The 23,165-nt window shown below is 41.2% G+C and overlaps 1 protein-coding gene across 10 annotated transcripts in view; it reads left to right on the forward strand.

The window, feature by feature from the left end:
* Positions 1 to 23,165, forward strand: part of nectin1b (nectin cell adhesion molecule 1b) — a 156,842-nt gene that overhangs the window by 36,160 nt on the left and 97,517 nt on the right. For all 10 annotated transcript variants that reach the window (XR_013093014.1, XM_076873395.1, XM_076873391.1 and 7 more), the window contains exons 2-5: positions 12,722 to 13,093; positions 14,765 to 15,064; positions 16,606 to 16,723; positions 20,927 to 21,078. Coding sequence is in view for 9 of the 10 variants with exons in the window: in XM_076873395.1 (XP_076729510.1) it covers positions 12,722 to 13,093; positions 14,765 to 15,064; positions 16,606 to 16,723; positions 20,927 to 21,078 (942 nt within the window). In the remaining variant the exon portion in view is untranslated. The remainder of the gene's footprint in view (positions 1 to 12,721; positions 13,094 to 14,764; positions 15,065 to 16,605; positions 16,724 to 20,926; positions 21,079 to 23,165) is intronic.

A 23,165-nucleotide genomic window follows, 5' to 3' on the forward strand; every position in this document is an offset into this window, starting at 1 on the left:
AAGTACTCTGGAGACAAAAGTAGTGATGAGTGGTGTGTGGGACGTGGTCTGAGATATCTTTCGGTAAAAGTCACCCAACCTTTGAGGTCTTATCCCGTGACTAAAGCTACGGTATTAGGTTTCATTTTATAGATTACTGTGAGATGGCAAAAAAAGAACATTTTCTCCTCTGTGAACTTGGGAGTGGAAAGCCTACCAGAAGGGATAAAATTGGTAAGGTATACACAGAAGCAGGTATCTTAATTCGCTATCATCCGAACTCGAGCTGAAGTAAATTGAAACGTCCATTTCTGGATTATGACTCCAGAGAGTATGAGCAGCTGTAAAAGAAAACTGGCTACAACTAAACAGAAATTGTGAGGCCGTGACACCATAAAAGTGAGTCCTCTAACTTATTTGGAGAGGATTCAAGTGAACTTCAAAGATCTCTTTAATGATCTATAATCCTGTGGCAAATCTTGAGTGGGCAGCCCCGCTTTCCAAGTTATTTTTAACAGGATGTTGAAATCCATGATGAAATTAAGTCTAAAGCTGGGAAAAAAATAAATACATTGCAGCATGTGCCTGTCAGTCGGCATTTTATTCCAGGCAGTCTCTAACTGAGGAGAGTGGTGGTCAGTGCCATTGTAGTTGTACACAAAACTGCAAGAAAGACAAAGGGAAGTAAAAAGAGGAAGAGAGAGGTGAAATGTTCTTTGCAAGCCAAAGCAGCATTGTCACATGCGCCAAAAAAAACCTGTCTAGGTTGTGTCTTAATGGAGCCATTGATCCTGTGCCAGTGGAGGACACACCCTACAGGGGACTGGCTCACAGCGAGGAGACAGGTGTTCGCTCGATATCTGTCCCACTTCTCTGACCTTAAAGCTTTTAATCAGCTCTGCCAGGGAGCTTGTCAATCCTGTCAAACAATGAGCAGTCCATAGTATAGACACAGTAAAGGAAGGCAACTTGAGGGTTAGAGCTCTAAATAATACTGCTGCAGCCCTGAGGAGGAAACAAAAAAAATCTGTGCATGCAGTGTACAGCTATTTTGTCTCTCACTGGACAGGCGCCTGCGTCTCGTAGCCAGCGACAGTCTAAACCCCATCAGCAGATTTCAAAGGTTGTTAGTGTCAGAGGTAGATTCACGTAAGTGACTTCACCTCGGTTAATAATTGTTGGTGGCTGCAAAAAAGCTTGGGTTAACTTCCACACCATCGCATAGAAAGAGGCTGACATCATGTGGTACCCTTGCCTGTTGATATAGTAATGAGACTAATTAGATTTTCTTTTTCCTTGCAAAGAAGCAGTATGTTTCTGCATTGGTTGAGTGACAGGGACTTCAATATGACCTAATTGAGTTGTTGTAGCTCCCTTTGACTGCCTGCTTCATTTTCTCTGCTTCTGATCAATAGTAATACACTATCAGGATTTATCAGCTATATTTTCTTTCTTTGTTTCATCAAAGCTGTCAGAACAGTCAGAACCAGTTCCATTCCTGCCTGGCTCATTTCACTATATGTTCTCTTGCATTTCAAGTGTGAGTTGGCATCCTGTGAAGTTTAACACCCTGCCCTTACCATTCTCCTCTATTTTCCTCCTGCCCATTGTCGAGTATATCCACGTTCCCTCCTTCCACATGGTCAATCCAATACCTTCAGCTCTACCAATTCCAGCTTTTTGCCAGTGCCACCATCTCCAAATCACACATCCCAGCATAGCTGTTTTGCTTCTACTTTCATTCCACTTCTCCGCAGAGCATACCGGTACCTCAACCTCCTAAGGCTCTCCTCCACCCGCTCAGTACTCGCACTACAGATCATTGCTGATTTGTTCGCAGTGAATATCACAATCTGTCTGAGCAGTCACACAGTTACAATTTGGCCACACTATTTTCACCAGTCGCAGCCGGCCCCCTTTTTTTTCCACTTCATCCTGATGCTACTTGACATTAAACTTTAAATTGTGTTAATAATCAGAAGAAAAAACACTCACAGGGACTGGAAGTGTTGAATATCCACGCCTCAGTTTTGAACAGCAAAAACAACACATAGTTAAAAACAAATAAAAAAGATAAACATGAGTTTATTTCTTCTTTTTTTTATACTCAAAGCCCACAGCCCACCCACTGCAGTGGTTTCAGATGAAACTGAGAGAAACCCAGAGAGAGGCATTTTATGATTTTTGATTCCTATGATTGATTACTGCTCCCATTCTTTCTCCTTTCAGTCACTTTTTCGAAATGTCTGTCCTGTTTTTCTTGCGGGATTCCGTCTTTGAGAATGTACCAAATGGTTTTTGTATTCTGGGTCCTTGTGTCAATAGACATCTAACGAGCAGTGGAGACTGGGGTAACTTATACCACCCGACTCAGTTTTCAGTCTCCTTTCCCCTTGCTGTGGCTTTGTGGCTCACTACTTATGTCTACGTGCCAGTTGCTTTTCTCTTGAAAGGCCAGTTACAAACTGTGCAGACATTTTTTAGCTTTTCTTTCTTTTTCCTTTTAACTTTTATCAGAAATAATGTCACAATATAAAGAACGAAAGGGATAACAACCTCGAAAAAATTACTACCATCACTCAGTTGTCTGCATTCTATCCTTGCTTACAATTCTGTATGTAATAGTCATAATAGATGTGGTGTCAGAATGACATAAAAGCCCAGATCAGAGCTATTTCATAATATCCTGGAGAGGCTTGATCTACTGAAAGATGCTGTAGAGAAACATGCTAAGCTGTGAGAAAAATACTGTATATGGTTAAGCTCAAACACTGGTGGGAAAGACAATACTTGATCCCAGCTGGAAAGCACATGCAGCAGAATATGAACATGGTCCTGAGATGTGGTGAGCATTCCAACGGTTATATGTATGTGGAACATGGAGCCGTACTTGCCTTGGAAAGATGGGCTGTGGTCGTGGTTTAGGAAATGGTTCAGCCCTGGCCTCAGAGTTCTGCCGAGAACCACTGGATTTCATAGTTTCATGATCAAAACACACATGAAAAGCAGATTTTGGCAAAGGCCAGTCTCAGCATTTATGCAGAAACCTTGTGTGTAGCCATTTCTACCACATGTTAGTATCAATCTTGTCTTTTTGTTTACATGTCATGCTTGCTGTTGATGATTCTACTGTAATTTCTCTTTTTTTTCCCCTTCCATGTCACTCTTTTGGAAAAAAAACCTGACGTCTTCTGCCAGCGATGCAGTGTCACAGTTAAACTGTACCAAGGAATGCCTGTTAAAATCTACAAGCATTGCAAATGTAAAAAATAATTTAAATAACAAGATAAGATAACGTGTTCAAGGATAAAGTACGTCTAGCATATCTAACGTTATCAGCTTAAGTAACTGAACACATTCATTCCTCCAGTGGTGAAATCAGGATACTAATCCATGCCTAAATGATGTTACTGCAGGGCAAAATTCATAATCGTGTTTATTTGTACTTAATTCCTTGTACACGTGCACAGAGATGACTTGTTTGTTGCAGTATTAGATCAGCGTACTGGTGAGTTGCTTCTGTTGCTTACAGTTAGAAGACCATCAGACATGGTACAACGGCTGCTAATCTGCAGCATGGCTATTGACGGCACATCTTGAGCAAATGCACAGCATTTTCTGAGTCCCATGACGATCATGACTCAGACACATACTAAGTGTGCTTGTTAATTGATAGCAGACTGGGGCTTCAGCCCACTTCCCACTCCAGCTGGAGTGTGAATTCCCTCTCCTATATGTTAATGGATCTGTTGTATAAATGGCCTGCTCCAGCAATGCTAGAGAAAAATAGCTCTGTGCAAAACACCAACAAGACTAGCTGTGTGCACGTTGCCCCCAATGTCCTGTTTGTGTCCCAAGCACAATTAGAGATGCACTTTGATGACTGCCAGTTCTTCTATTTTTCTCTACACGTCCTTAAAAATGTATGATATGCACAACTTTAATTTGTTTCAAGAAATCTACAGAGGCTACTCAGAGTGGAAATGTCAGAAAAAATCACAAGTGTCTCTAATCAAATATTGATTGTACGTTCTCATTCCTTGGGTTTAATAAGCCACTGGTCATGCAACAGTGCTCCTCGCTATGCTTATACTGGACCTATTTATCCTCGAAAGGCTTCTTCCAGCCTGCATGCCTGTAGGATATCAGCTGGCCTTTGTTGGTGGAAAAAGGGAAAAAAAAACTCCACCAATAAAGGTCAGCAGGGGTCAGACATGCAAAAAAAGTGATATTCTGTGCTCTCACTGAGTATTTCTAAAGGTCACCTTGCATGGGGTGTATGGATTTACACCCATACAATGTTGTTTTGACTGAGCGTGCAGATTCCCGCATCCAATGCCCATTTCTATTCTTATGTGCAGCCAATAATTGATCATCCGGTTTCAGCTGAATGGTTGTTTGATTTTTGAAATCTTAATGTTTTAGAATGTATCCAACACAAGTGCTTGGCATAATCACATGGAAATATTCCGTGTTTGTACTCTATGCAAGACTTATCTTTACTTCTGGACAATGGAACAGATGGTGTGAGAGAAGGATTTGTCATGCGTGGTTGTCCAGGGCCAGACTCTTTCTCAGCACTTTTTGGCAGGACTTTATATGCATTTCATGCTGTATTTGCTGAGTTCTTAGCAGAGGTATAGGGTACTGCTGTGGGTGCTGGCTTAGCCATCCTATACTGCCCATCCCAGTATCATTCTTATACATAATCTGTATGCTTCATTGTCCTATGCATATTGAGTCAGGGCATTTGAGGTTCATATGTAGAAAAACACCATTAATACTGGCTGATGCAAGGGCAAGATATCAGAAAATTGTTAACTTAAAAGTCCCAAGGGTTCAAGGTGATACCCTGAAACATCTTTTGACAGAAAAATGTAAAATCCCCTCTCAGCAAGTAGACATATCTGCTAATTTGGGGGATTTGTGCACATGGCCTAGTTTTACCGGTATTTCTACACTTAAAAAATATATTGTTTTACTTTTAAATGGCGTTTGAAGTGAGCTTAAGGCAATGGTTCTCAAACTGCTTTTGCAATGCCCCACTTCAGCAGCAAAACATTTACATGCCCCTCACCCCACTCTATTTTTTAATCAGTCATAAATAATTACAAAAAAAGTGGAATTTTACTTTGAAAAGGATGAGTATGGTGAGTTTTGCTCCCAAATCAAATAGATTCAGTGTAATATTTTTCACACTGTTGTGTCGTGCCCCACCGGTGACAACCAGTGGCTCAAGGGAGTGTTAACCCACCAAACGTCAAATTTATGTATCTCTGAAGTGTGTACTATTCCTTAGTCTGAATCTCTCCCCTGTCCACTAGTACTATGTCCCATTGCTCCTGCAGCAATTGTGTTATTGTGTTGCTATGTCAACTGTGTCAAATGTATATGTGGACATAGCCGCTTTGTCGGCCCGTACTAATGCTGAAATTTCCACGGGAGTTGTGCCGCCTGCAGCATCGTCTCTCCTCTGCTTTAATATCCTGAGTGCTGTAATCTGCTCACCGCGTCTGACCCACTACGTGTCACTCTCACTGCTTACCCTCCTCCTTAACTCCCCAAAATCCTCTACATCACATTCATGTAACCCCACCCCTTAACTGCTTCGTGCTCCAAGCTGATACCTGCAGACGCTGTGGCTCAACCTGTCTGAGGCCGTAATGCATCGCGTCGCAGTTCGCCCGTGGCCCCCTTTTTATTTATTGATCAGCTCTTTCCTATTAAGACGTCCAACAGCTGCTCTTGTTTGAAAGCCCAGGGAAACGTTTGCATTATTGAAAAATAACCAGCGCGCATCATTGTGAACGCTGAACCCATTCTGTGGACGAGATGCTTTGCTGACTAATTGTCTGGTCCATGTAAGCGGTCCCTAGCGTCATGGCTTGAGAGCTGTCTGATAAAGTGTGCTATTATCTGGCTGATGTTACTCTTATAGCGCAGCATTTTATTTCTGATACCACAGTTGTAGATACTTGAAACACCTGGAGGGTTCCCAGCTTTTCTCTCCAAGTATCAGTCAGCCGCACACAACTCTGACGCTTACAGTCACTCATTTACTAAGAGGAAGGTTATCGCTGCGTTTCCCTTGCACCCGGCCTTTTGTTTGCTGACAGTTGATTGCTATCTGGTATCAGTGGATGATGTCATCTCGCCATTTGGTCAGGTAACGTCAGCTCTGTTTATTTTGTGTCGTAGAACCGAAACCTTGGTGGCCTTGTTTTGTTAAGCTGCAGGCTGAGGGAGGAGGGTCAAAGCTCTTTCTGTGTTTACACTCAATACGTGCTATACTTTCTCTGTCTCTCTCTTCCACTCTTGCTCTCTCTCTCTGTAGGGCAAAAGTCTTATTTTTGGCCAAGCTTTATTTGTCATTGCCTCGGTCAAAGACAACCAAAATCCCAAATTGCTTTTAGCTTATTTCCTGCTAGACTAGAATAAAAACACATATTAATTACTGAAAATCCACAGGCACTGCTATCCACTTTATGTTTTAAATTCAAAGGGTATCGTGAGAGGTTCCCAAAAAGGGCACACTAAACTCCACTGTCTTGTAGATTTGCTTCTTTGAAATTGTCTGATAACAAAATGGAGTAGTGATGTTTTCCACTTTTTCATTCAAGGATGAATCATTATCCCGCTGAACTAAGATGAGAAGCTCTGTTGCAGGCAAAGTGATGCATCCCCTTGACATTTGAAATGCCTTAAAGCTGCTCGAGGGGCATGTGTGTGTGTGTGTGTGGGCTTGTGCTCTGAACCCCATGTTGCTTTACAAACGATGGATGCAGCTACATTAGGTGAGAGCCTGTGTGCATAGTTGAGTAGCCGATGCTACACACTGCCAACCCGAAAGTAGCAATTTTATAGCCCCGGTGGAAAACACATGACTACTGTGCGACGGTAGTCAGCCATTACGATACTCTTTTGCTCAAACAGCCATTGCAAATAGTTCAAATGAAATGCACAGTGCCTCTCATGGAGCCGTCCCAGGTTGGGAAGTTGCCTAACATAATAAATATTCCTGATAATCATTAACATTTACAGCGCAGCAGATGTTACATTGTCCTCAATGAAAGAGCGTGTTGTACAAAAAAGCATTTCAAATTTGAACCAGATAGTGGAAAATTATGAGCACGGGTACTAAACCATCTGTTCCAGTGAGGTTTCGCTTGCCTCTGTAGTCGGATGTTTGCTTGGGGAGACAGAGGGTAAAGAGAGCTGCTTTGGCAGGTACACCATTGTTTACCCAAGAGACCTGGCTGAAGCACCATCAAATAGTGTCTGAGTGTAGATTAAAACAAATTCTCTGACACGTACTGCTCTGTCTCAAAAAGCTAAATGGCCACAGTCAATAAAGAGCAGCAGTACACATAGCATATGGCTTATCCTTAAATGAAGTGCCCTATCTGTTTGTATTAAAGCTTCGGGGACAGTAAGAGTTCCCAGATGCCCCTAAGAAGAATACCATCATTTATTTTATAAATCATTTTGGGAATCACTACTATTTGTTATAAAACATGAGCAAAATGCCACTGCAAGAGCTTTAAATTACTCACTGACAAACAAAAAGAGTAAAATTGTCCTACCAGGGGAATAAACAAGCTGCTAATGGGAGGTTTCTGTGTGTGTATGAGACAGTAGATTTGGACTCCCCCTAAACACCCCATGTGTGGTCATGAATAGGGGAGCATAGAGGACTGTGCCATTGCCGTGGGAACTGGGACTACATTAAACAGTCATTATCCCGTGCGGCTCAAGCCATGTTTTATCTATCAGCATCCCACTTAAGCAACAGTAGAGTGGAGCAACCAAAGCATATCAAGCGTGAGGAGATGATGTGTTTTCATGTGATAAGCTTTAAAGCTGCACTTGGCAAGAAGTTTATACCAAAATACTTCACGCTTGCAGGGGAGCTAGAAAAGACTGTAGTGCCACTGAAAACTTTGACATATTTGCGTAAGTGAAATAATTTTACGGAAGTTGGATCTCCTCTTGTTTAAGGAAGTGGCACTCTTTTCAGTGAAAACTAAAACTCTTTCTCATTTCTATCCTCCGAAGCCACTGAAAGGATGACATTTCAGTCCAAAAAGAATTGATGACATCACATTACACATTTGGGGCTTTTTGAAGTGTTGAAACTTCAAACGGAGACGTCTCGCTGCCATTTGGGACTGACAGTGTGCCGAGTTGCCTGGTGCAGCTTTAAATAGAAGACATTAATGAGTGCTTCTTCTAAAATATGCATTCAGTTCTATTTAATCTTTGCCTTCCTCGCATTGCAGCAGCTTGAGGTGAATTATTCTGAACTTTATTTGACTCACGCACAATGGATTCCTTTGGATGCACAATATTGAAGTAGGCAATAACTACCTTTGAAATACTGCCAATTTGGCTACTAAAAGACAACAGTGTTAGATTTTAGCTATGAGATATATTCCTTCCTGGTCTGAAGGAGATGTTGGGCCTGTTTTCAATGTTATGTATACTTATTAAATTTATTAGTTTAATATTATCATGGTGATTTTATATGTACCAGAACAAGGTCCTATGGGCTTATCTGTGGGCTGATCTTTGTATTTGGTTAAAAAACTTAAATTCTCTACAGCAAAGAAAAAAAGGCAAATGTTAAATGTTTGCATCCTTCATTTTGGCTCGCTACAGACAGGAATTAATTCTGTTATTTTTTTTTGTTTTATCTTTGTTTTCCCACCTGGTTAATAAAATGTTTCAATGTGACTAATTTGAATACATTTTCTATTTTCCTGGACATTGTCCATGCACCATGGAGAGTCCATTTGACTGAAGGCTTTTATTTGGTGCAGCTTCTAATGCACAATGTCCAATGCGCCATATGCAAACAACACAAAGCACATGCTTTTCCTTTCTGCCTGACAGGCCAGATCTTATTACAGTTGAATGTTCCGTGCACAGCTCTGTGCCGAGGCCTTGGGAGTCTCTTGCTATCAGCGCAGGGCCAGACGGCACAGCAGCTGTTTTAATACTGCCCCTTATGTCCCCGTTGATCCAACTCAGCTCACCTGGTGAGAATCAAGCCACTCTTTTTTTTTTTTTTTTTTAATTTAATATTTTGCCAGCTTGGAAGTACTTTCTGCTTTGTTTGTTTGTCCTATCGCTTTTCCTTCCAGAAACACGACTCCTCTCTCCTTTGGCAACTCTTAAGGCAGTGCCTACCCCATCCACAGGTGTATTAGAGCATGACTGTTCCCCCAATCATCCTCTTGTCAGTGTGAGAACAAAACAGCAGCAGCACAGGCAATAATGCCAGCCAACCTCAAACCAGTAGCGCACCTACAGTCCTCCCTACAGCTCCACCTACTTCTTTGTCTCTCTCTCCCTCTCGACAGTTCTACACTTCTCTACTTTGCCTATCTCTTTTTCCGTTTTTCTCTTCTGTTTTTGCATCACTGATTTTCATTAAGCCCCCACTCCAACCTACCTTCTTAGAATCTCATGCATGTATGTGACAGTGCTTTCTGTGGCATTTGCCACTCTGTTATGTAGTCTGTAATTATAGACTCTGCTCAGCCAAAGAGTCCAACAGTCCTTGAGTGAAAGGGTTCCCAGTGGGGGCTTCTGGCCCTTTCACAGAGTGAATTTGGGCTCTGTGACTGTATAATTATGCCTATTCCTCGAGTTTCCATTTGCATTAGTTGCTGTTTAGTTGATTCAATCTGAGTTGGTAGCATCAGAGAAAGAAGGAAGGAAGAGCAAAGCGAGAGGGGGAAGGGGCTCTTTGCACAGCCGGCCCCTGCCACTATTGTTTTAGCGCTGAAATGGATGAGGTCTGGCCAGGTACATGTTTATGAGTTCTTTACAGCCCCCGCCACATGCAGCATGCAGCTCCTCCACTTCAGACCAACTTAAGATTAAACTTTAACTAGTGTTGTCACGCAGTAAATTGTGTTTGCTATTTCAAAAATATCATACTATAGCTGCCACAACTGGTAATCTAAGCTGTGATAAAATGGAGTAAAGCATTGCCCTGGGGTGCACAAGGACACAGGTGGTTCTCAAGGTACAGATGACAAGGTTGCCAGTCCTCTCTGTCAAACTGCATTAGTAAATCAATCTGTCATCTTCAAATCCCCCAAGTCTAAATCTCTATAGAGAGGGTCTTGCTGATGTGGTCAGAAGGAAATGAAAGATGATGTGCACTCAGTAACTTCAAAAGGTTGTCACTTTATTTTTTTATGTGATTTGATGTAGGCCGCAAAGGCAGCATTTGAGCGAAAGCACATAATAATAGATCGAAATTGCCTTTCTCTCATAATGCATTGCTTTCCAGCCTAAGTCATTCAACCTGAGAGTTCTCAGCCTGCTGAGGAAAAATACATGGTTAATCTTAATGGTCTACCCAGAGTCTGCACCATTTCCTCTCTACATGCATGTATTGGGCCTTCACGTCCTTTGGCTGACTACCTACCGTTTTTACAAGAAAAATCTTAACATAACAGTCGCTGCCGGTACTTAAGACAGTTTGACAGCCTTGCATACACAGAATTCGCTTTCCCCTCTTCCTCAGATCCTTGTATAGTTAAAGATCAACTACATCAGATATTGTAGTGAATGAGTGTATACAGAAATGGATTTCTCTCACGCATTCTTACACATTTTAAAGCCCCCCTGTGGAAACTTTATTTCTGAGGGCAGCGATTATCCATCATTGTGATGCAGTTATTCAGCGTTAAAGAGCCGCTCTGCTTGTGGTGCATATGTTTAGGCCCCACTTCTCTACTTGAGACCACAGCATATTTTCAGCCTGTTTATGAGTGGATACATTGGTGGCTTTATGAGTCCTGCGTGATTAACGAAGGAATTTCAGTCTTTCTTCCTGCGGATAGTTGTGTATCCATAGAAGATAATTATGGCTGCCTCTGGTTGTAAATACAAGCTCAGTCAGGGGCTGTCGCTTCAGGAAATGGGACATCATCAGACTTCACCTGGAAACGACCATAAATTGTAGCACGAGATAACAAAGAAGTGTTGAAACAACAGGATGTAGGTGCCCTGCAATGGCACATCTGTTCAGACTGCTGACACTGCAGAGCTCAGAGCAGGTTTAAGTGAAACTTGTACTTGTTTGTTATCCATGAAGAAGACCTATTACTACAGATTATAAAAAGAAACCAAAAAAATGCACTAGTTACCTTCAGCATTAATTTCAATTCAATTTTATTTATGTAGCGCCAAATCACAACAACAGTCGCCTCAAGGCGCTTTATATTGTAAGGTAGACCCTATAATAATACATACAGCAAACACTTGGCGACAGTGGGAAGGAAAAACTCCCTCTGAACAGGAAGAAACCTCCGGCAGAACGAGGCTCAGAAAGGGGCGGGGCCATCTGCTGCGACCGGTTGGGGAGAGAGAAGGAAGACAGGATAAAGACATGCTGTGGAAGAGAGACAGAGATTAATAACATGTATGATTCAATGCAGAGAGGTCTGTTAACACATAGTGAGTGAGAAAGGTGACTGGAAAAGAAATACTCAGTGCATCATGGGAATCCCCCAGCAGCCTACGCCTATTGCAGCATAACTAACGGAGGATTCAGGGTCACCTGATCCAACACTAACTATATGCTTTAGCAAAAAGTTTTAAGCCTAATCTTAATTAGGCTTAAAACTTAATGTATTCTTTTTCAACTAATCAGTTATTCAGTTTGGAAAAATTGCTGCTCGCACTGAATGACATCCCTGACTGAAATGACATCCATGTTGAGACTACAGATTGTGTCAAGCCAATAGATCCAAACCCCAAAATGTTCTGTTTATACTGATATAGAAAAAAGTATCAAATGATCAATTCTGACAGATCGGTATGTGTGAATAAGGGAGTGACTTGTGTAATTATTCTTCCTGTCACTTAATTTTCCATCTTATGCTTCCAGTTCTTAATAAAGGCATAGAGACTGTAAGGAACAGTTAATCCAAGGCTGATAACTGCTAATGTTAAATAAAAAGCAAAAACGCATTACAAAGAACGGTATTCAACAGTTCAGTTTAGCACAAGGTCAATATATGCATGAAAGACTAAACCGAAGGTCCATGTTCTCTAATTGACCTTTTCTTTTGCCACCATGCTCCGCACAGGCTTAGATAGTAAAGGAGGAGTGCCTAATTGCTGGGTTCTTTTAATACAGCTAATGTGTGTTCTCATTGTTTTGAGTGCTTACACAGGACTACACATTGTTTCTCCTAATAGGAGCTCCAGGCAGTCATTGAAGTATTTGTGAGTAAAAAGTAATTAAAATTACAATAGGCTACCCAGTGTGTTGCTGGGTAGGTGGAGGAGAGCGCAGCAGACGACGACTTGGCTCCAGCTCACTGCCCTTGTACTCATTCATTAGTGATGCATTGGTTCTCGCTCGGCCCTCCCATCTCATCAGAAACAGCACCTTTGTGGACAAAGGCAGGCTTGTATGGATGTGCCCATTATGTTAATAACAACTCCCACAGCTTTCGCACACAACCACCACCATGAACCAACTTGTTTTATGTATAGGGGGCAGATATAGTATCTGTGGCACACAGGTGCGTATGGTTGAATCCACGAGTCTGACTTCTGAGTGTTGTGCGTGCTTGTACTACCTAGGAGGCTGAATTGACTCCTTGACTTTCAGTGCATGTACTTGCTATTGACTGGAGTGCTTGCTTGGCCTTGGACACTTGTTAATCGTAATTAAATGTTTTTTTTTCCTTTCCACCCCCCTCTTTGTGTCTAGCTGGCAGTGGACAGATGGTACAGATGGACACCAGTAAGTCTGGCTTCGTGGGTTCACAAGTGGAGCTGCGCTGCGTTTTCAGCAACAGTAATCCACCAGTCAAGATCTCCCAAGTAACCTGGCAGAAGCTTCTCAATGGCACCAAACAGAATGTGGCCATCGCCAACCCGGCCCTGGGTGTGTCTGTGCTGCCGCCCTTCAAGGAGCGGGTCAGCTTCAAACATGCAGCTGTTCGTCATCGTACTCCCTCATTGGAAGACACCACAATTGTGTTCTCCAACCTGCAGCTGTCCGACGAGGCTGCCTACATTTGCGAGTATACCACATTTCCTGCAGGCAACCGTGAGAACATGGTCAACCTTACTGTGTATGGTAAGAACTGCACTGATTTTAATTCTGCTTTAATCTGTAATTTGAAAGGAACATTTTTTTTCCTAATCTGGTTTTAGCAGTTCTGTAGGGATCTAAATCTTAGTAATCTAATCTCTCATTGTTTCCCATTCTCCAGGCTTGTGTCTAGAATTTATCCAAGACTTATCTCCAATAAAGCAGTAGCTGAACATTCAAAACATGTTCGTAATGTATATATGGACCTTTGGGTTTCTCATTAAAACTGTGAGAGATTTCATTAATGGCAGTAATATTCCCAAAACGCTGCCTGATAAACATCCATCTTCAAGACGTCTACATTTAAGAAAGGCTAAATTGTAGCGAGATCAAATTATTAAGCTTAATCCACCGAGTGAATGGGAACATTTAAAATTACCAGCTTCTGGGAAACAGAAAGTATGTCTTTAGTGAGTGGAACAACCTGCCCAACATATTCTGTGACTTCTTACAAAGATCCTATGGAAAAAAAGTTAGTCACATATACTTCACTGGAAAAGTTACCTATCTTTAGAGTCAAGATAAGAGAGTAAACCCCCCCCCCAAAAAAACAGGTTAAACGTCTGAACATCAGTTAAGGAGTTATTTCCTGGAGCACGCTTATGCTGGTCTGATGAACAATCAAAGGAATGAAAACCCTGTTGCTCAAATTTGGTGTCCTATTGACTTTGAAACAGATCAAACAGGGTCAACCTGACAACCTGAGTGAAAGGCTTAGTAAAAACATATTTACAGCTCTTCTCTTCGACGCCGGCTGCTTTCTATATGTTTGCTGAAGCTCTCGGTATAACTGTCCTCTTTGTTGTTGAAACTATTGAAGTTGCAGAGCAGCACCAAGAGCCACGTCAATGAATGATATATATATTGGTGAATTCCATATAACATGGGCCTAATAGCTTTTATAAAACAGGAAACTTTCGCAGAGGTTAGTTGATAAAAATGGCAGGTGAAATGGAAATCAATAGGAGCACTTCTGAGTGTATAATTTGGCTTGAATAGTAGTGTGGCAAAAAAAAGAGATGTAGTTTATCTTGGAAAGAGGCAGCTTTGAAAAGGTTGCGTGCTGACTCTGATTAGAGAGCTAATTAGAAATTAAGTGTTGGTTTGTGTTCTATTGAGCACCGGTAAAAGAAATAGCACTTGGCTTAAGTAGTCCCTGTTGCCGGGTCTTCTTAGTCAGCTCCGAGTCCCCATTTTGTGTCATTTGGCCTCCCAGGACTTTTTAGGCTTCAGTGACTCAGTTTTTAGGCTCAGTGAACATCAGGAACATGTGTGCAGATAACCAACCGGCAGCCTTCAAAGAGGCCTCTTTATAGCCTATCTCTTTCAGTTGTGCATTTGCTCAAGCTCAAGCCTGCCTTTTGATGTACTAAGAGTAGATTTCTGATTGGCAACTCACAAAGGATTGAAATTGGATGACTGCGCATTTGGATAGGCAAGTGGGTTCTACATCTGAGAGCTTTGAGGAGTGAAGGAAGAAAAACAATGTTATTTTCATCTCAGCTTCTTAGTTTAATTTACTTCAGGAAATTGATTGTTAGAAAAGCAGACAAGACTACACACTAAAATAAAATGGAAAGTGAAATTAAAAAATCAAGCTCATTCTTGAGTGACTCTTTTCTTCCTGAAAATTAATTTCTCCTTTCTACTCGGCAGCTCGGCCCATGACACGTATGACCTTGACGACCCCTACGATTGTGGCTAGGGCTCAGAAGCGTAAGATGACAGTTGCAACTTGTGTATCTGCGAATGGAAAGCCCCCAAGCGTGATCAAATGGGATACCAGGTTGAAAGGCGAAGCCACTTACCAGGAGACTCGCAACCAGAATGGGACAGTGACGGTCCGGAGCAACTATGTGGTGATACCGAGCCGCGAGACCCACAAACAGAAGCTCACGTGCATCGTCACGTACCGAAATGAGAAGATCACAGACAGCGTGGTGCTCAACGTTCAGTGTAAGACACCGCTCTCCTACTACTTCACTATTTTTTGTCTGTGCTTTTATTTTGTCCTGCATCCACGTGATGATTTTGTCACCAGATGACACCACTCAGCACAGTTTACACCAAAACAAAGGTTAATTACTAGAAAACAAATGAGCAGTAAACTACAGCGCCAGACTCAGTCTAAGCATGTTAGAAATCTATTTTTCCCCAGTTCTGTTGACATAACTTATAGAATCAATAATTAATAGAATGACTGAATAAACAATTATTCAAGACAAACACTATTTACCAAAAATGATGTATTTAGAGAAAAATCAATGCTTAAACAAGACCTGTTTTTTCATGTTGTGTTGGCAAGTGTGCCATGGTTCTTTTACACTGCTGTATTATTTGGATGACCAAAATTTTTAACCTTTTTTTCAAGATTCTGGTGTTTTCAAGCAATTATTATTAATATTATTTTTGCAAAAGTAGGCTTAGGAAATGTTGAAAAGTATCATTGTTATCATTAAAAAGATGAATAAATAAATAAAATTAAACCACACAACCTAAACAATAGCCTCCTAGTCTACTTTTAGGGTATATTACCAACAGTTAGTATTTGGTGCAGGGCTTTAGACTCAGTCATTAACAGCTGGCTGGTTCTGCCTTTCAGGTAGATGTAATGCCAGTTTTTGTTGCCACTATTTTCTCTTAAATTTTCAAAGTGAGACTTTGAAACAAACTCCACTGGAGCCTGTCCTTTTAAACGTTGTGGCAAAATGTATTCTATCATCCACTAGAAAAAAAACTTCAAAACACCAGACAAAGCTTCTTCTCTTCTTTATATATTACTTACAGGCATCTCTGCTCTCTTTTCTTCAACATCCATCTTGAATGTAGGGACAGAGCCAGCGGTTAACTGACTATTATGCTACCTGGCTAGATAGCATTATCCAGGATGGCATTCAGCTGTATAATTTTATAAATGTGCAGTTATTATTGCTACGATTGCTCATATGTCATACGTTTTCTTGTGCCTTAAGACAGGTAAATGTTCATTGATGTCTATATAATTGTTAGAACAGTGAGTAATATGGGTGTTAATAGAATTAATAGGTGTCCTTTCTGAATAAGCACTCCAAAGTGCTCTAGGTGGCCAAAATCGTAATGCACTTATGTTTATAATACATAAACACAGTTGGCATTTTGTCTGTTTACCAGTAAAGCATTATTTGTATCATGCATTATCTGAAATTATTAGCAGTATACCATTAGATCCTGTGAACTCCTGACACTACTAGTCCATTTAATCTTTTATATGCAGTTTTCATGTGAATAAGTAGCATAAAGGTAAAAATTAAATGTGAAGAAGTAGATAATTTTTTCTTTTTTTTTAGATCATCTGGTCAAGACGATTTTTGATCCATTGTCTCAAGCTAATATGAGCTATCTGCTACTTTAAAGTGGACGGGTTTGGAAAGGCAAACTGCTAGTGTCCTTCAGCAAAGGCACAATAATAGAGCAGTGGATTATGAGGGATAACTGACAGGAGTGCTCTTTCCTTGCAGATGAACCCGAGGTGCAGATCGAGGGGTTTGATGGAAACTGGTACCTGAACCGTCAGAATGTTCAGCTGACCTGCAGGGCTGATGCTAACCCCCCTGTCACGATCTACCAGTGGAAACTGTAAGTATGGCTAAACCGTAACAAAACACCTTAAGGCTCAGAGGACGAGGCTGCAGGGATACACGCTGTTTTTCTCAGGTTAAATTTCTAGGGGAGGAAAAAAAGTTTTATAGAGGGCTTACTAATGCAACGGGAGGCAATTTCACCGAATGGTCAAAGTGAACATTTGTTTCAAGGCATATATACAAGAAAGTAATCTTCAAAGATAAAAACACTGCTGCTTCCTTCATCCTCTCCAGAAATGTGTCTCAGTTTATTTGTTTGTTTGTTTAGAAAACGTGTAATGAAGATAAGACTAGGACCCAAGGCAGAGCACAATGGGCCTATTACAGCAGCAACATATACCCCTATCTCCCCGATGGTCACAGATAGTGGGAGATAAATGCAAACAGAACACCATTTGCTTTGCTTTTGGGGATGTGCTTTGAAGTCGGAGGGCCAGGATGCAGGTAGAGGGGTGAGAAAGCATCTTTGTTAGTGCTGTTGTGTTCTCTGAAGGGCACAGATGCAGCGGGTTGTCCCCGAGACAGTAAAGAGACGGCTGAAACTGAAGCTGAAGTGGGAGCCATGGATTAAGCCCACATACCGCAGGCCTGACATCAGGGCTTTCGCCTGAGAGCCTACCGCTGAAAATACAAAGGCTAGAACAGACACAAACATGATTTCGAGCTGTTGGAGAATTGCTAAGTAACCTCAGGTTTGATCTGCTCTAAGGAACAGCATGAAAAGTGGGCTTACAGAAATAATGAAGTAAGTACTGAGATATAAAAGAAATAAAAGTGAATGCATAACTGCCATAATTTTGACTGATCAAACCCCTCACTGCCTTTGAATATCAGATGCAAGTACCAAAAAAAAAAAGACGAGGAAAGAATAAAGAAGTAAAGTGGGTGCGGTTCTTCGGATATAAAGAGTATCACCTTTTTAAATTCAAGTATTATATTATAAAATTGAGAGATAAATGTAGCAATTTGTCCTTTAATTGCTTAGTAAAAGAAAGGTTGAGAAATATGTCAGTGGACTTGAGTGGATGTGGATTAATAGACCATTGTGCCCTCATTGTATCTACTCTACAGACGACTGCTGGATTTTAATGAGACAGAAGGGGTTTCTTTTTCTCCCGTTCTGTCTTATTCATAGATTTAGCTTTCAGGGTAGAAAGACTGATACTTACTGATATATAGACATAGCAGCAGAAGACAAAGACAAAATGGATATTCTGTTTGGCCTGTTTGGGTTTATTTTTTTATCAGAAGCAAGGCGAGATTTAAGGAGATAGAGGAAGATAGGAAGAGAAGAGGAGGCGAAGAGGAAGAGATGTTAAGAGATGTGATCTAGAAAGACGAGGGCACTGTGCTGACAGATAGGAGAGGACGGCCATTGCTGCACTGAAAATGAGATGCCAAATCTGTTGTGAAGGTTCCCCTGGGCTCCACTGTGGAGGTCAGCACAAGGCTGTGACGGAACGATCCAGAACAAGCTGGCAGGATTGCGTCACACTCAACTCCAAACACAGACATCTAAAAAGGAATTGAATATAGAAATTCCAAGAAAAAAACACTACATAAAAGGTTTATTTTATGTATTTTTTATTTTGTGTTGTGTTCAATTTACTGTTGGAACTATAATTAAAAAAAGTTTGCTTTTACTTTGCACAATCACTTTCTGCCTTCATATATAGTCCTTGAGGAAAGCATCTAAGCCTCTTTGATTTTTTTCTCTTGTTCTTAGAGCACATTGCCAGAGCTATTTCTCAAAATGGGTTAATGGGGAGCTTCACTCAAGTAGCTCAGCTAAAAAAAGGAATGCATCCTGTATGAACTGTGTTGTTTGTTTTTGAAATGTTTGTTCGTACGGCATCGTTTCTGGAGTCTGTTTTAAGTGCACACAGCAGTTTTGAGTGGGCATTAGAACAATAAGTACAGGAAAGGTGAGCTAAAAACATGGCTATTCTTTCATACATTCAATTCACTACAGTTATGAGATGTTTTTAAAAGAAAAGAAAGTATTTCAAGCAGACGCATCATTTCCCGTTAAAAATAAAAATCTGTATTATTTAAAGTAAACTGCTGCATTCCACTGTGTGATTGCTGCAGACTTAATTAGCCAGCTTACTTATCTGTATTGTGAAAAATGTGATTCTATTAGTCATGTCAATGAAAGGCCACAATAAAACAACTGTTGGTTACATTTTTTGCTCACCAGTCAGTGTGAATAAAACCTGGAGAGCCCTCTAAATTATATTTAAGTTGTATAACAGCTTTGTACAACTACTTCTGCTTGAGCACTTACTAAATATTGCTCCTTGCTCCTGTTGCCTGGGGTTTCTCCAAAAAAATAACATTTCACGTTACACAAATTTAAAGTATAAGCGGACAGATGTGTGATTAAAAAGAGCAATCCTGTTAATCTCTTCTTTTAACTAAAATTAGGTTGTGATCTTATCAGTTTCCTATTACCAGTCCCATTAATTATTGGTAGTATGTTTTTCACCTCCACATAATGTTGTTAGTTGTTAAATGCTGCTGTTTGGCATTCTGTCCAATCACACACACACCTATATGCACACACATATCATATATATGCTTGCGCATGACTGGCTAGCGAGGGAATAGAAAATATACATAACTCGTAAGTTGTTTGTTAGTCTTTCATTTTTCTGGTTCCGCACACACGTGCACACGCAGACATGCATTCAAATGTCTGACACAAATGCAGACATCTTCGGTAGTGGCAGAGTCCGTGGTGAATCACAGTTTGCCGGCCTTTCATTTCTGCAACAAATCAATTGGGCTTTGCAGAACTCAGCATTTGATAGCGGCTCACAAGGTAACTGATTATTGAATCGTGACATACTGTATTGAGGGTTGTTTGTGGCTCCATTGCAATTGCTTTGCCAAGGTGGCCAATGAAAACAGCTCAGCCGCAGCTCTTTCTATTACTTTTGTTCTGAACTATGGACTTTTTGTTGCTACAAAACTATACTGTGGTATTTTTTTATATTTTTATTTTGCCTTGTTTTGACATTTTCTTCTGTCAGATAAATTTAACCACACGGAGATCAGCTATTTGTACTTAACATTTTTATTAAATACCTTGTCGGTGTGTCGTAGGCCCTGTCATTGCAGAGCCTTGTTAAAAGCCTGTTAAGTGAACCTCAAGTGCTTGATGCGTGACCATTGTGAGCATGAAACTTAATATTGTTGCCTCGCCGTGATGTTATTTTGTTTTTCTCTCACTGTAATGAATAGGAGCACTACATTGTTTTTGATGTTCTTGCACGCCTGCACTTCTCAGTGTGCCTTTCTGAGCCCACAGTAGTGGAGGAAATCTTTGCAGCATCCTTATTGATTAAAGAAACAACCAGCAGCTCACCTCAGTCAGACCAGGGGGCTCTTTAATATTATCATGATGTTTTGTAACTCTGCTCAAGCTGGGCCTATTCAGAGCAGGTGATGAGGCTAATTGAGGGAAACTCAACAGGAAACATCTAATTGTCGTGAAATTTGATGCCTTTTCTAGCCTGCGGGCTCCATAAAAAGGGTCCAGATAATACAATAGAGGCTTTGTTTGTTCATGATCCATGGCCTCAAAGTCTGCTGACCTGATCAAAGGACATGAGCAAGTCTGAACACAGTAGAGATAGTGAACCATGAAGACAAACACCTCAGGCAGGAGAAACAGGCTGCAGTTCTCAATGACAGCACAGCATTTGGTAGATTCTGCATTTATCGCTTGATCAGCTGCCTCTCCTGACAGCTCCCCTGAGTTTTGACTTCAGCCATGTGTGCTGTGCTGTAGTTTAGGAAGGAAGCCCCCCCCCCCCATCCCCTTTACCCCCTACAATCCTCTCCTCTGCCACTGCTTTGTATTCCACGTGTCAAAAAGTCCATGTCCTCAGGCATCAGCTATATCTTACCTGTTTGGACCTGCTGGGATTCCCTGTCCTCATAATTTTGTTTGGACTTGATGGATGATGGCTGAAATATAGCACTGTCAAATATTCTTGGTATTTATCTCACACCCACACCCACATCCAAGTTTGTTTGGCACTAGAGACTGTATTTTTTATGCGCTTTGAATTGCTTTGCTGCATCTGGGAGGGTTTTTTTCCTTTTTTTTCAGTGGTCTGGAGTAATTCTGCCTTTTTATGGCATCTGCATTATTGTTCCTCTCTCTTTTTCTCTCTCTCTTTCATCGCAGTTTAAATGGCTCCCTACCCAGCAATGTGGAAATCAAGAACAACACCTTGTTCTTCAAGGGCCCTGTGACCTACGACTTGGCTGGGACGTATGTCTGTGACGCTACCAACGGCATCGGGACTCGCACCGGCATCGTGGACGTCAACATCACAGGTAGGCTGATTAAGCTGGTCATTTCTCTCTCTCCAGTAACTCTGGCATGGCCTGATCAGTGCAGTAGCCCTCTAAAAATTCAGTCAGAAAGGATCAGACCCCCTTCTGCCCAAATAAACACAGCTATCAGTGCACATGCACATACCAGGTGATTGCAGCAGATCGCCTGCGGAGTTTCAATGTGGATCCAGCTTGCCTTAGTTGTGGGGCACCCTGCTGAACAGTATGGCAGTTTGGGTGAAAAAAAAAATCCTCTCTGTTTGTGTATCAGACTTTCACACACTGTGAGAACCACCGCCCCCCTCCCGACCTGCCCTGTTACACATCCAAGCACATGTGTGGGAGCAACATAAAGCAGGTCTATTATCAGTGCCTAAAATAACATCAAGGAAATTGGGGGTTTGAGGTGAGGGTACTGTATTGATCATAGTTTGCTTGCATCATGCTCACATCTCTCTGAGCTCTGTGCTAGTTCTTTTGTCTCCTCTTCTTCTTCTTCTTGTCTTCTGGGGAAAACAAAATGCTGAACAAAACTGATTCAGTTTCCTTGTATTCCACATAATTGTTGGCACACACGCACTGTGGTTCCTCTGGGTTCTTATCCATAGGAGACGATATTATGCCCTCAAAGCCCCAACTGCAATATATGCCAGATCTGACCTTGCTAGACAGACTACAAATGTGGAGATCATCTATTATTGCTACCAGCTGTGTGCGTGTGGTATTGGGAGACTGTCACAGTTTTGCTCTGGTCAGACTGGAAAGTCTTTTCCCCTTTGCTCTCTGCGCTGCTTGGTTTCTGGGAAGCCGAGGTGTTCTAACTTGCATTGCTTTGCATGTTGACTCATGTTGTGTCTCTGGAAACGCTCTGCTTGGTGTGAAGTGAACAGCTGCGCCTTACAGTATCATTGCATACCTTTTTTTTTTCTGTTTCCTCTCTTTCAGTGTGTTATTCTCTGCTGGTAAGGGTAAGGCTAAGACAAAGAAGCTTTGTAGGATGTTGTGTGATGTCATTACCTGCATTGTGAGGAGTTGCCCTCCCAAAGCAGATGGGCTAGTAGCGTTATAATAGAGGTTTCAAAGGAGTCGGAACAGGCCTTTCTTATCAAACAGAAGATGAGGAAGTAATCTGCTGTTAGGAAATCGCTGTGCACCAGCTTGTATTGAGTAACTGGGTTCCAAGGAGATATACTGTTTGGCATAAAGTACTGTACCCCCTTTTGGAAAGGCAAAACAAAGGCACCAAAGTAATTTTCTATTTCTTCTTTTTCATTGATTGCTTAAATTAACAAACCACATTGCTATTGTCCCAGTAGTCTTTCTGTTTATTCTCATCATTTGTCTATATAATTGTATCGAGTGAGTGAGGTGAACAATGCGTGGGTACACGATGTGAGTGCGTTCGCTTTCAGGTCGCCTCCGTGCAAAATTGGAATCTAAGCATTCTGCTTTGTTTTTGTCTTTGAACCTTTTGAGTTTTGAAGAAGTTTGCACTGTGCTCAGTAGCAGGTTAGAGGAAGCAAAATGACTAATTCCGAGGCTGTGAAAATACATTTGGTTCTCAGTAGTAGGTCATTGTTCCTTTCTGTCACTCTGCATGTTTACAAATAATGAATGTGCTTCATTATTACAGTTATTACATATAATTATGCATTAAAACGAATTATTGAATTTTTTCTACTTGACAGTTAGATTGTCACTTGATATTTGTAGCTTTAATAACTGCCGTCAAAGAAAAACTATATTATCAAAGATTAAATGCCACAAAGCACCCAGTGGTCTGTTTGCCGTCTCTGTAGTAACACACTGGCTGAATATATTGTTGTTCTGTACTATTTGATGGCAAAAGTTCCCGATTTCTTTCAAGGATATATTCTCAAAGGGTACCACACAAGTCTTAAAAGCATGTTGCCAGTTCCCATAGTAACAGTTACAAGTTAAAGGGAGAACAGCCAGATTCCCCCTGCGAAAGCACAGTTCAGAGCCTCAGCTCTGACATGAAGCCCCATCAAATTACACAATGCCTTATAAGCAACTCAGGTTGATTTGAAGCATTAATGCAGTTTCCTGCTTTAGGATGCACACAA

This window comes from Maylandia zebra, linkage group LG14, assembly GCF_041146795.1.
Source record: "Maylandia zebra isolate NMK-2024a linkage group LG14, Mzebra_GT3a, whole genome shotgun sequence".
NCBI lineage: Eukaryota > Metazoa > Chordata > Actinopteri > Cichliformes > Cichlidae > Maylandia > Maylandia zebra.